Source organism: Heloderma suspectum, chromosome 5 (genome assembly GCF_057233095.1).
Source record: "Heloderma suspectum isolate Gila_16-S chromosome 5, 16-S_ref, whole genome shotgun sequence".
Taxonomy (NCBI): domain Eukaryota; kingdom Metazoa; phylum Chordata; class Lepidosauria; order Squamata; family Helodermatidae; genus Heloderma; species Heloderma suspectum.
The window spans coordinates 59,562,829-59,577,228 of NC_139462.1; the positions used below are offsets into that span (position 1 = coordinate 59,562,829).

A 14,400-nucleotide genomic window follows, 5' to 3' on the forward strand; every position below is an offset into this window, starting at 1 on the left:
AAAGTTTGAAAGCTACACACAATTCCTACAGTGCGTTCACATGACGCAGAATCCTAATACAAAAGTTTATTTTGAAAGCCATTACAAGTGTGAAGCTATACTTACTGAATAATCAGGGGCTTACTATCAAAAATAAATGGCTGTGTTAACATAGCTGATATTGCATGATGCTTTGCTATTGATTTCAGTACCAATCCTCTGTCACCAGGCACCATGTTTTCCTTTAATGTTTCTATTTCCCATCTTCCTAAATAAGACAGAAAGAGAAATATAAGCAAAGAGCACAATTATGATGCAGTGAAAGTAATTCCTACATACAGTTAGGGCCAGAAATACTGGAACAAGAATAACTGTTTTGACAGTTGGCCTCTGTACACCACCACATTGAAGTTGAAAGGAAACACACCCAGATGGGAGCGAAGGCAGGACTTTCAGCTGTAATTCAAGGGATTTGACATAAGTGGGGCACTAACCATTCAGGAAGGACAGCCAGTGGCATACACACACACCCATCGTTGGTGGCTCATAAATAATGGAACAAATGGCTGACAAGCAGCTGCATGGCCTGTTTCCTGGGTACCCCATGACCAATCAAGCAGAGAAAAGGCCTGGAGGTGATTCTGAGAGTTACATTTGCATTTGGTAGCTGTTCACTGGAACTCCCAACATGAGGTCCAAAGAGGTGTCCATGCAAGTGAAGGAGGCCATCATTAGGCTGAGGAAACATAAACCCATCAGAGAGATGGCAAAAACAGTGGGAGTGGCCAACACAACAGTTTGGAACATCCTGAAAAAGAAGGAATTAACTGGCAAACTCAGCAACAGCAAAAGGCCTGGCAGACCATGGAAGACAACTGAAGTGGATGACCACAGAATTCTGTTAATGTTGAAGAGGAACCCTTTCACAACATCTAGCCAGGTTAAGAACGCTCTTGTGGAGGTAGGCATGTCATTGTCAACATCTACAGTCAAGAGACAGCTTTATGAATGCAAATACAGAGGCTTCACAACAAGGTGCATACCATTGGTAATGCTCAAGAACCAAAAGGCCAGATTAGCCTTTGCCAGCAAGCACCTAAAAAAGCCTGCCCAGTTCTGGAATAAGATTCTTTGGACTGATGAAACCAAGATCAACTTGTACCAGAATGATGGGAAGAGAAAAGTATGGAGAAGGAAAAGAACAGCTCATGATCCAAAGCATACCACATCATCTGTCAAACATGGTGGAGGCAGTGTTATGGCATGGGCATGTATGGCTGCTAATGGAACTGGGTCACTGGTGTTTATTGATGACCTGACTGCTGATAAAAGCAGCAGGATGAATTCTGAAGTGTATAGGGCTATACTTTCTAGTCAGATTCAGCCAAATGCTGCCAAACTGAGAGGATGCCGCTTCATATTGCAGATGGATCATGACCCAAAACATACAGCAAAAGCTAGCCAAGCATTTCTCAGGGCAAATAAGTGGGATGTTCTTCAATGGCCAAGTCAGTTACCTGATCTCAAACCAATAGAGCACGCTTTTCACTTCCTGAAGACAAGACTGAAGGCAGAAAGATCCACAAAGAAGCAGCAGCTGAAGGCAGCTGCAGTAAAGACCTGGCAAAGCATTGCACAAGGGAGGAAACTCAGCATTTGGTCATGTCCATGGGTTCCAGACTTCAGGCAATTATTGACTGCAAAGGATTTTCATCCAGGTATTAAAGGCGATCTTTAAGTTTGAAATGATGTTGGTTTGTTCCATTACTTATGAGCCACCAATGATGGGTGTGTGTGTATGCCACTGGCTGTCCTTCCTGAATGGTTAGTGCCCCACTTTTGTTGAATCCCTTGAATTACAGCTGAAAGTCCTGACTTTGCTCCCATCTGGGTGTGTTTCCTTTCAACTTCAATGTGGTGGTGTACAGAGGCCAGCTGTCAAAACAGTTATCCTTGTTCCAATATTTCTGGCCCTGACTGTATTTTGTCCAATTAATTCTTACTTGATCAACCTAGTTCTTTGGAGCCTTAATTTCCAACTAAAAACTTTACCTGGGGTCACACATATAACCAACATTTAGTGGAAGGATCACAGTTCAGTGAGAACACATGCTTTGCATACAAAAGGTTCCAGGTCCAATTTCTGGCATTTCCAATAGGGGCTGGGAAAGACTTCTGACTGAAACTTTGCCAGTCAATATAAAAAAATACTGAGCTAAATGGTCCAATTGTCTGACTCAATGGCCTGTTGTGAGCCACGGCGCATGCTATCCATGAAGTGTATAATCACTGCCCAATCATGACTTGTCATGCTGCCCAGGTTCAGACATGACAACCTGCAGCCGGGCAGTGATTATGTAAATGGGGCCTGGCAAGTGTCACGGCTTGCAAAAGCCACAGGGATCCTCTCTCTCCATGGAGAAAGCAACTCAGCCAAGTCGGGCACCTCCTTCCCACGCCGCTAGGCATTCCCCTTTGTGCCACTCACCCTCCCAGTGGAGGGTGAGAGCATGTAGGAGAATTCCCTAGTTATCTCTGATCAGATATCAGATACTTTTATTCATTCATTCAATCATTCAAAGCATTTCTATCCCACTCTTCAGTCAAAAGACTCCGAGAGTGGCTTACAAGAATCAATTATCAGAAAGTCTCTGTTCTCAGGTTCACAATCTAAAAAGACTTAAGACAGAAAGAAAGGGACTTGGGGGGGGGGGGGAAGCATGGAGGTAATGCTTGATTCAGTTGCCCAGATGGATGGGAATATATCAGTTGAACTCAGGTTTGCACTGCATCAGTTGTCCTTCTGGGCTGGCCTGTTCCTCTTTTCTTCTCTTCTGCAGTTTCTCTTCTTTTTAGTTCAAGCCTAATCTGTTTTTTCTCCCATCCCTTCAGGGCAAAATGTTAACTTAGACCGATTACTACGTAAATCTTTACGTAGCCGATTACTGCAAAGAATAGGGACGCAAATGGCGTCTGCTACGTCGACGCCATTTGCATCCCAGCGGCTGGAAGTCCGCCAGCAACCCTCCCCCCCCGGTCCATGGATAAATTGTCTTCCCCAAGACCGGTCCCTGGTGCCAAAAGGTTGGGGACCACTGTCTTAGACACCTTCTGGTGGCAGTTGGGGGAGGAAGGAGCCACCACTGGGAGCTAGATGGTGGCAGCTCACCAAGCTGTATTTACTTCTTCAGGCAAAATGTTCAACAGAACCCCTTCTGACTGCATCGCAATCAGGGCATGAGCAGCATGGAAAGGGACTTGGTGAGAGCTTGCAGGAAACTATGAACAGAACTCAATGAATGGCAATTGATTTCACTGGGGAGAATATCCCATGTACAGGAATCATGCTCAAGGCTACTAAAGAAAATGCTTTTGAGGAGGATGAGTATTTCAGGAATTCTGATTTCTTTCCCTTACTCAGTAGTATGTACAGATACACAATTCTGACAGACTTCCATACTGCTGACTAATTATCTCATGTAGGAGAACATACAAAGGCTTCTTAGATAGGCTTTCAAAGCATTAAGCTTAGAAATGAAAAGGCAATATAGATTATTCTTCCTTGTTACTTCTCCTTTCAATTTAAGTCCTACCATATTAGGTATTTTTATACCACTTTCCAGACAATTGTCATCACAGCTCACATCAGGCTTAAAAACAGAAAAGACATGGCACACAAGTGAAGGGGAGTGAACTGAAAATGTGAAGGTGATCAGTTCTTCAAGGCCAGAATGAAGTGGTGAGCTATAAGTGAACATTTATATCCAGTTCAGGCCAGGTTGATCTTCCCTTGCTAGTATTCTTGACTGAATAGCAACTGGTGGCCTTGCTCCTTTAGTGAATGGATGGAACCAGAGTATTCTTTCCTCTAGCTGCTGCAGTCCAAGGCCAACAGGCATCTGGAGTAGAGTGTTCTCTCTGGCACAGAAAGTGGAAGAGAGCTCCCTGCAGCAGCTCTCTCTTTGGTCATTGGAAAGGCCCTGGTTGGTCTCCCCCCTGACTTGATGTTATTCCTGGGAGGCAAGGAATGAGTCTCCAAGTAGCCCGTAATCCCTTGGCTGATGGCAGAAGCAGAGTGAATTCACTACTAATGCTTACAGCAATCCAAACATTCTGTTTACATTGCTGGTCAAAATATAAACCTCATGTTTTTGATAACATAGGGCCCAATAGTGACATGAAATGGGATACAGTGAACACTATCTGATTTGTCCAATTATCTAAGTTAACATGCCAGAGAATTTTTTGATCATCAGTGAATAACTTGATCAGTGAGCAACTTCATAAGTGGAATTCTTACAAGGAACAAACATAGTTTTACTAACAATATTAAAGATAATTCACCAGAAAGCTCTGAAAGCAGACACCCCAAAAGAATTTATACAAGGCACTCACTTATGAATTATGGTTTATGCCTTACCATCATATTTAGCAATATCTTCATCTGTATCCTCTTTTTTGGTCTGAGACAGAACCCATCTATTAAGAAAACAGCAAGATAAGGATCGTTTCTGCAAAGCAGAACAGGTTTGCTTAATGGTTAATTATTTTAATGTTTAAGTTAGATAGTAAATCAAGCTATTAATACAACTGTCACTCATTTAAGAAATCTTTGTCCTGGACTGTAAATGCAGCAGGTTTGGTGTGACAGAATTCTGAGGTAGAAGAATGGTCCATACCACTTCAGACTACAGTGGAGAGGAGATGCCATTTTTGAATGTTCCTCAATTTAAAAATCTTAAAAACTAGCAGGTCAGAGAGGACTGGGCCAGAATTTTCTGGTTGCGTTTAGTTCCTCCTCTCCTTCAACTGTCATCTACTAGCAACAATTCCATCTAGCTATAACTGAAGGAGAGGACCAATTTGGCTGAAAGACCAGATGACTTTTGATTCCTCCTCTCCCTGAATTGTTTCCATTCAAGCTGGCCACTTTAAGAACTATGTAACTTTAAGAACTAGTGCCTGAATTTGCTTAGTTTCCTCTTCCCTCCCAATTCCTTTTGGGTGATGTCTTTTAGATTGTAAACCTATGGGCAGGGATGGTCTTGTTTTAATCTGTGCACAGTACTTAGTACATTTCAGGCACTTTATAAATGATAAATAGTAATAATCCAAAATAAAGAATATCTGGACAAAGGATTAGAAGGATCACTTGCTGAGATGTAGTTGCCAGTCGAGTGTGATGTATGACAGCTAAGCTAAAACCATTCTATTTTCCTGGACTTTTAATGGAACTTTTTATATCAACTTCTAATTGATATTGATTATAAAAATATAGTTTCTATGATGTGATGAAATAAACTTTATATGCATTATATTGGTCAAGGCTAGAATATATTTCCCTTTTTAAGAACTAATGAAACAAAAGCAGTTCAAATCAGATATGACAAAACTATACCCAAAAGTTTATATTGCTTCCCAACATAGTAAAAAACACCTTAAATAATGAGATCCTGAATAGATATTTTGTGTCAAGACAAAACTAGCATTTTCCATTTCCTGTTTTGTATATTTAGTGGATTTCCCATTGGGTAAGAAATGGTTTATTTGCATTATAACACAATTCTCCCTCAAAGCAAGAACTGTGAACCCCTCAAAAAAAAAAACACACACTTTATTTCCTCCACAGTGTACAGTTTAAGGGAAGTATCGCTAAGAATGATATTGCACTAGTGCAGGGATGGACAACTGCAGGTGATTTAGAGACCATTTCTGGCCCTCAGACCTCCCCATGGACCACACTGGGAGAGGAGAAAAATATATATATATTTTAAATTGCCTGTTTGCAACTAAAATTCGGCAACAAGCCACCACATAGCACTCAGTAGTACTAAAAAGTTGTAATTTAACTTTCTAAGATTTAGCAAGCCAAATCAAGTGAAGTTTGACCTTTTTAGTGCTCCATAGCTTTTAACTGGCATCACCCCTTTAGTTCCTTTTTGAACTGCCAGTTTTATCTTTGCTGCTGTTTTATCTCGGATAAAGATATAAAGGGTCAGAATAGACCAATTTAGCTTCCCAGCAAGCTGAATTTTTTTTCCTTTCAATACTCCATAGCCACTATGGAGTACCATTTTGTTTCTATTTTTTTTTTCTACAGGGCATGTTGGGGGCAGCACGGGCTGCATGTGGCCCACATGTTGCCCACCCCTGTGCTAATGTAAACCAATGCTTGTGCAACATAACATCAATGCTTGTGCAAAGTCATTAGCACTACCGCCAGGACACCATTGGATACTACTCCTGTGCCGTCTTATTTCCACTGAACACCTTATTTGCCAAAAGCAACCAATTACAAGGATTCAGATTTACGGTCTCTTCTTGTTTATCTAAACTGCAAACATTCATGGATTTAATGCTTCCTTTTAGATGCTCTTACCCAGACAACATTGCATCATCAAAAGTTTCAGTAAAATACACTTCTCCAGTAGGCTTCGGTGTCTTGTACACAACCTACCAAATATTTATAAAAATACATTCAGAAGCAGAACTACCACCTTTAAGTGAAATGTATTAAGAGTTTTAGAGGCAAATTAAATTTTTGCACTTATTGTCATCAAAGAATATGTGACTGAAGTTTAGGTAAGAAAATCAGATGATAAACTTAAATCCCATTTGAAGTAAATCATAACTAACTTATTCCATTGATTTCAGTGGACCTACCTTAAGCATAACTAAGTCTGGATACAAAATATTAATTTTACTTTTATAGTTTCATTGTTGTAACCTGTAAACCTAGTTAGCCCAACTTCTTTATAATTGTGTATTCTGCACATGATGGATTGTATCCCATGTTAGTCTAACTTAAGCCCCATTTCAATGGGTCTACTCAAAGTAGGACTAACACTGGACACAACCTTAGATACAACCTCATGAACCGAGTATTTTGCAGTTAATTTATTAGCTTTAATGGTAGTCAAGCCCTGACTGATTATGTCAGAAGCTAGACTAGCTAAGAGGACAGAAATTCTAAATTCTACAAATGGGCAAAATACAATTTGCCTCTGCATGAATTTTCATTCTTCCAATACCTGATAGTTAATAATTCTACTAATGGAATGGTTGTTTTAAACAGCCAACTAATCCTTTAGCAACACACATTCAGGTGTGGTCCAAGACATTTTGCAGCCTGAAGCAGAGCAGCAAATGGCACCCCCACCTCCTAGCTCAATGAGCACAGTACTCAAAGCCAGTCAAATCATTTTGGCACCTGAGGCAGAAAATCCCACACGTACCCCTCCCTTTTCCTGGCAGCAAAAAAATTATAATAGCAAACCTATTAACTAACAATTTTCTGCCCTTTCATCACACTCAAAATGTTGAGCGTTGAGCAAGGGGTTGGACTCGATGGCCTTGTGGGCCCCTTCCAGCCCTACTATTCTATGATTCTGCCTGAGGCAGCCACCTCACTCTGCCTCATGGGAGGTAAAATTTACATTTCCTAGGTAAAATCAGAGTAGTCTAATATATCCTAGTAAGTGAAGCATTGTGCTCCTGATTGCCACACTATTTGATCATAAAATGCTCCCAACACTGTCTAAATTCAATCTACCATTCTCATCCTCACGTATTCAACTGCCCTTCTACATTACCTCTATTGCCAAGTACAACTGTCAGCAAAATGGAAAAATCAATGTTATTAAAAATGTGATAGTGGCATAAAGATCCATAAGTTGGACTGGTTCCTAAACATCTGATGCTGGTGCCAAAAAAACTGCGAATTTGATGGGGGGGGGGGTTAACCCTAACATATAGTAATTACCCAGCACTGCAGTTTTCCACTACCCTGTTCAAGTTGCTCCCAAGTAAGCAGCTAAATGCAAAACCCTGCCTATCAGCTCAAACCATTCTTGACTGCTGTACTACGTTTCCCAACCCAGGAAAAAAAAAGAGCTTTCTGGATTTTCTCATTTTCATATATTAAAGGGAGTGTGCACAATCCAAAGCTTTCCAGCAGTCACAGTACTCTGCTGTATATCCCTGTTGGGTTTCTGAAAGATGTACTCTAATACAAGAATAAGACAGCAGCTGCATGCAAGCGCAAAGAAAGTAATATGCCAGTATTATTGTACTGGTGTTACAACTCCTGTATATTTGTAACAGGCCTATGAATACTAGAACAACCCAATGGTCATAACTATGAAATACTATTAATTCTTAAAGCTTGCTAAATCTATGAAGCCAAGGACTACTATGGTACTTCAGAAGCTAATTAATTAAAGTGTGAACTTTCATAAGCAGTCTAATTCATAAAAAGCACAAAATAAACTAAGGGCACAATCCTATGGCTGCTAGTCAGCAACTAGACGGCCATAGGATAGGTCGGTTTCCTGGAACCAACCTCAGAGCCCACGCTCCAAGGTTGGTTTCCAGAGAACTAACCCTCACCCCCTCCCGCACTGCCTCATAGGCAGCACGGAATGGCCCTGCACTCCACTCTCGGAAGAGGAGCGCAGAGTGGCGAAAATGGGGTGTTCTTGAGGGTGTGCCAAGGCAGAGAAGTCGGAAATCAAGTATGACACATCCATGTCATCCAGCCACCCCTTTCCATGCTCCAACTTCCCACAGCTAGACAGCCGAAATGAGATGTCTAGCCGCAACTGCAGGGTGGCTGAAGCGCGGAGGGGACAATCCCCTCCGTGCTTCTCCTGCCCTTCATTGGATAGGTAGTCACCTCTGAGTTCGGAGGTGGCCGCCTATCCTGGTAGGATTGCTCCTGAAGAAGCATCCCATATGTTGCTACACTTTGGATCTACAGAAACAACACATATGATGTACGGTTGCTTTTGGAATATTAATCTCTTTTTAAGGCAGCAAGTGTGTCCTAAGAATGTGACAGACTTGAATGTACAGTAGATAAAACATGTTATATTTATACCTTTTTAAAATGGGCCAATGAGTTTTAGATTCTTCCCTCATAATCTAGTTTTTGAACATTACAAATACTATGGACCAGGACTTTATTGTTATGTTAAGAGCCAGATTAGGGCTCTGATCTTAAGGGTTCATCTCAGTTTGACTAAAATTCACCATGTGGTTTTGCTTCTCAAGAGAAGGTAGGGGGCACAAGCATGATGGATATTATCTTCTTTAAGCTAAAAGCAGGACTACTTTACCGCTAAACAGTATTTTCAAATAATCTGCTTGTCACAGGAGTGTGCATACACAAAGGAGAGAGTTAAGTACAAAAACAAGGTACCTCATCACTACCTTCTTATTATATTCTCTACAACCAAGATGACTACAATCAAGGTTGGTGGTGGTATATGATTTCTGAAAGTCAAAATAAACTGAATTACATAAGTTCATGGGCAAACCTCTATTCCATATTTAAAATATAGCATATAATCTTAGATCTTACCTCCTGGGATGACCTGCCTTTGTCAACATTAGTATCTTCTGAATTCTTGTCGAAGTTCTCCACCTCAACTTCTGAATCTTCAGATTCTGCACTTACTGAACCGAACAATAAGACACTCAAGCACAGCCAATACCACTGAAATTGCATTCTGGCTACCTGGAAAATAGAATTATTCAAACACATTCTGTCATTACTTCTAGTCAACTATCCAGACCCTTCTATTTATCTACATGTGCGCGCGCACGCACACACAAACACACACACAGAGCAACTGAAGGCAATATATGGTTGTTGTTTTTTAAAAAAACTTGTCTTTCTAAGTTATTAAAACAAACGATGCAATGGAAGCTAAACAGATAGCTGCCACATTCTGCTCTTATCTTTCTAGACAGCTACAAAATAATATACTGTCTATCTAAGGGTGGAACTACGCTTTGTGCAGCGTTGCAATTCTTTAGAAACCATTTTTGTTTGTATAAAATACAGCTTCTGAGGCTGCAGTATTGGAGACAAGCATGTGGGGAGAGGGGCTTCATAACCCAAAAACCAGTTGCTGTCACCCCTGGTAGGGAAAAGATACAAGTACCTGTACCTTTTTTCAGGACTGGTATAATAACCATTTATTTGACAAAACAAAAAGCACAACATTTGTATTTGGAAAGTGATTATATCCCTTGATTTATTGAGCAGGATATTTTTATCTTCTGACAATTAATTTCATTGCTGTTCTCCTCTCACACCAACATCCACTTACTTTTTTGGTGTCCTTCAGTACAGTTAACTGCTCATTGTTTCTAACATTTTTCACAGATGAGATTACTAGTGGTATCAGAAAGCAATATTTATCATTTTTCTTTCACAAAGACTAAACTAAAGCCTCACTGAGAGGCTCACTAGTATTCTCATACATCTCAACTCATACACCTCCTACACTGAATCTGTTACCACTCAATTCTTGTGCCCTTTCCCTATCCCTCTGGCAGGCTTCTACATACATTTCACTATTCCTTCCTGCTAAAATTCCCTCTTCAAATGCCACTTTATATCTTGCTGGAAACCACTGTAAGTGCAGCAAGACCTTACCCCCTCCTCTCTTTCAACTATTTCAGTGGGGTCATAAGATACATTTAGGAAATTCTAGGCCAGCCTTTCCCAGCCTGGTACCCTTCCAGATGTGTTGGGCTACAATTCCCAATGTCCCCAACTAACATGGTCAAACACATCTGGAATGGATACCAGTATAGGCAAGGCTGGTCTAGGTTTAAAACACACAGCCATACCTAGTTATAGAGCTTTCTCCCATATACAAGAGCCACACTCTCAGTTAAAGCAGTTTACATACAATATTTCATACTCAAGTGCTGATAACCCCAGCACTGTCCTGCCTTCTGAAGTCCACAGATTGGACATAACACACAATCAAGGCTATGCACATGAAATCCAAAAAACATACCCCCAAACCGTGTAATCATTGACATGTACCACTTGCGCAAAACAAAATTCTGAGCAGAAACCTAGATACAACAAGTATTTTTATTCAATATCAATACGCCTTGGGCCAGACCTTAACAGTATTAAAACCTAACATTCACACTGCAACACCTAGTTTCCAGAATTTCCTAATGCTTTTGATAACTGCCGTTTTCTTGGGGCCCTATCCTGTAATTTTATTAAAATTAAGCTCACTGAGATCACAAAGTCATCTGATCAATATAGAAGACCTATACATCTGAAACAAATGTTGCACTGTAGAGCGTTCTGGTTCAGGGTTCCAGCCAACCAGCCATGCCCTCTCCCAGGATACTCAATTCCATCCCCTTCCCCCACTAGTTTTCCATTTCCACTCTGTAGCAGAAAACCAGCCCCGTGGCCACTGAGCATGCTTAGTCCTCACTGCGCTGTGTTTGGGGTGGTACCCCCTTCAGTTTTTTTCCCTAAAGTTTTTTATACATCTGGAACCTTGGGGTGCCTCCAAGCCTGCTAACCCTCTTGTGCATGGATGGTGACATTTTGGCTACATAGCAAATTTAATTCTTGAAATGTTAGCTATTACTATATATTTTTAAAATTAAATTCCTATCCCACCCTTCCTCAGGGCATCAGACATGGCTCCTACTCTATTTTATCTTCACAACATTTTGGTGATGGAGATTAGGCTGATAAAGAATGGGCCAAGGTCACCCAGTGAACGTCATGGCCAAGCGGGAACTTGAATCCAACACACCAACTACTGCATTTATCACACTGACACCAAACCAACACTGAACCACAAGAGACTATACTCTTCATGGAGGGTGTTTCCAGACAGAGGGCTCCTAGTGCTACCAGTCAGAAGGCATTCTGTAGCCATCCCATATTTCCCTAATTAACTGATTTGGCGGGTGCTTCCCAACATGCCTTTTATTCTGCAGTCAGCACTGCCTCATTCTCAAAATTTTATGACAGGTCCAGAAGTTGTCATCTTCAATTTGTAGCCCTCCCATGTTTTCCCATTGCCATTTCTCAATGGAAGATGATGTTGTCTGGACCTCGGTATAATTCTGTTTAGGAAGCAGGGCAGCTGCACAATAAAAGCCTTGTCTGGAAGCACCCAGATAATGTATTTAATCTATTTAGGCATAAAGTTTGTTTTTTAACGCAGATCTCCTATCCGTGAACCTGTCTCCACCATTCGTTTAGAATCAAACCAACTTCACGTTCGCTTGATGATGCAAAACAAACAAGCAGAAATGAGACCATTAGCCACAATTAGCCACAACTTCGCCCGCTCCAGGCAGGTAATTATGGAGACCTCTGATCGCCCTGGGTCGGCACCGCCGCCGCAGCAACACCCGCCGCCACGCGGGCGTCCCTCTCCTCGGATACGAAGGCTAATTGGTGTTGATCGCTGCGTCTCTCCCCCTACCCCCAGGGCCAACTCCCCATGGAGGAGTAGCGCTGCCGCCGAGAAGGGGGTGACTCCGCACCGCCCTGTGGCAATGGGGCTGGCTGGGATGCGAGCCGAGGCCGAGCCGCCAGACGCGTCGCCTCTGCTCGCGGCCGGGAATGGAAGAACGGAGGGCAGACCCGGCTCGCGCCAAAGCTTCACAGCCTTCGAGCTCCAACGGCAGAGCAACGGCTGCGCCCGAACGCGGGAAACAGAGAGCGAGAGAAGGATGGAGGACGCCGCTTCCGTGCGAAGTGGAGGGCTTAGGGTAGGGAACCGCTCGCCGCCCGCCCGCCCATCTCTCCCGCCCCCGGTGCCGCTCAGCCAGCCTCATTTCTCCTCACCCACCCATAACGTCCAGACCCGTTAGCAGGACGCCCCCACCTATGGTCTCTGGGATGCCACAGCCGTTACCCTCCGCGGTCCAGTCAGCGTCTCCCCGGCAAAATCCCGTCGGCTTTCCAGCGCGCATCACCTCAACTACCACACGCGCGCATGCGCCACTCGCCCGAAACGGCAGGCGTCAAGGAGCAGGTGCTTCGACACGCGCCGCGCGGCCGCAGCCAATCCCCGCCGCGCGCTCATAGAGTTTTAGAGTCACTTGTAGGGAAGGATTTCGTACCCACCGGCTAACTAACCCAACCTCGGATCGGTCCGCCGTTCTCAGAGAACTCAGCACGTGCCGCCTCGTCCAATCAGGAGCAGCCTTTTCTTACACTTGATGAAGGGTCTGGAAGCGCGCGGTCAGGGCCGACTGCAGCTCGGTCATAGAGAGCGAGCAGCAGTTGGAGGCCGGGGCGGGAAGATACGTTGCTGCGCTGTTGTGCGGCCCGCTGCTTTGTTTATTCCCCTTCCTTTTGAGGAGATACGTGTGAACTCGAGGCTGGTTACTAGTGTCCAGCCCAAAGCTGATTTGGGGCTGAAAAAGACCAAGAATGGCTTTGCTTCCCGTGTCTCCCGCTGCTGCAGCCAGGCTGCAGTAGCCCAAAGGTTATTTTGGGGGTGCAGAAACGTATAACTTCAGTTCCTTATTCAGGCAAGGGATGCAGCTCTGTTTGGAACAGGGCATGAGAAACCAGCTTCCGCCTCATGTAAACTTAGTTTGCGATCTCAGCAAGGGAGACATCGCGTTGGAAGGACTGATTTTCAAGGGAGTGAGATTTTGGAGCTCAACGTGTTAACCGTGAGCACGTTATGGGCTTGTCATAGGGATGTGAGCTAAAAATTTCTTCCTCCCTCAGCTTTAGGCTGCAATATACACATCTATCTGGGAGCAAAGGCCACTGAACTCAATGAGGCTTCTGAGTGCCTTCAGATTTTCGTTTGAATATTTGGAACTCTTTATAATTTCTCTTATCAAAGGCCAAGGTTTGGCTATTAATTCATCCTGGCACCATAAGAACTGCTAAAGTGCCACTCCTTCCCCCACACAGTTTGGATATCACTGTTATCACTCTGAATTAAAATATCTACCTGCTTCAACATAGATGTGTTGATTTCAACCAGTCCTGGTATTACTATTTTTTTAAAATGCAGCTAGCTGGCCCATTTTGCCAAACAGCTGATGGGTGTATATTCTTCTGTCATATCTCCCTTGTGCTTTTCATTTCTAAACAGCTTTTTCTGCATATAGTTACCATCCTCCCTGCTTCCTTAAAAAAAAAGAAAAAAGATTACTGAAATAACCACATAACCCCAATACCCACTTTACTCAGGGTGCTTCCAGATGAGGCTTTTATTGTGCAATCATCCTGACCCATTCACAGAATTTTATGGAGGGGTCCAGATGACATTGTCTTCCATTTGCAATCCGCTTGCATTTCCACACTGCTGCTTGCATCTTTTTTCCTTCCACAAATATATTTGCATATATCATTCCATTAGAAATACTTCTCAATATGAGTTCATGGATGACTTGATGCAGTAGAGAGGAATGGATAAATTTGTTGCTTCCTTAATAATAGTCTTTGCTGCTTCTTATTTTTCCCAGATTAGTTTTTCTGTAGTCAACCTTGACTGAAATTCATAATGACATTTTTAAAAGTTGCTCTTTATGAAGGACTTGCTTACTAACTAGCTGGTCATTCACTTAATGGTAAACCAATTCAAATTTTCCTTCAACAAGAGACAAAGC

The 14,400-nt window shown here is 42.7% G+C and overlaps 1 protein-coding gene across 15 annotated transcripts in view; it reads right to left on the reverse strand.

Moving 5' to 3' along the window:
• The window catches only part of CLGN (calmegin), a 39,022-nt gene extending 26,259 nt beyond the window's left edge, over positions 1-12,763 (reverse strand). For 4 of the 15 annotated variants that reach the window (XM_084856100.1, XM_084856098.1, XM_084856095.1 and 1 more), the window contains exons 1-5: positions 12,651-12,763; positions 9,341-9,496; positions 6,359-6,432; positions 4,400-4,458; positions 106-247 (exon numbers count right to left, since the gene is read on the reverse strand). In XM_084856100.1, coding sequence (XP_084712226.1) covers positions 106-247; positions 4,400-4,458; positions 6,359-6,432; positions 9,341-9,487 — 422 coding nt within the window. In that variant the 5' untranslated portion in view covers positions 9,488-9,496; positions 12,651-12,763. Of the gene's footprint in view, positions 1-105; positions 248-4,399; positions 4,459-6,358; positions 6,433-9,340; positions 9,573-12,614 lie in introns of those variants that run through there. The other 11 variants (XM_084856101.1, XM_084856099.1, XM_084856097.1 and 8 more) reach the window with 3 other exon arrangements.
• Between the last annotated feature and the right edge of the window lie 1,637 nt (positions 12,764-14,400).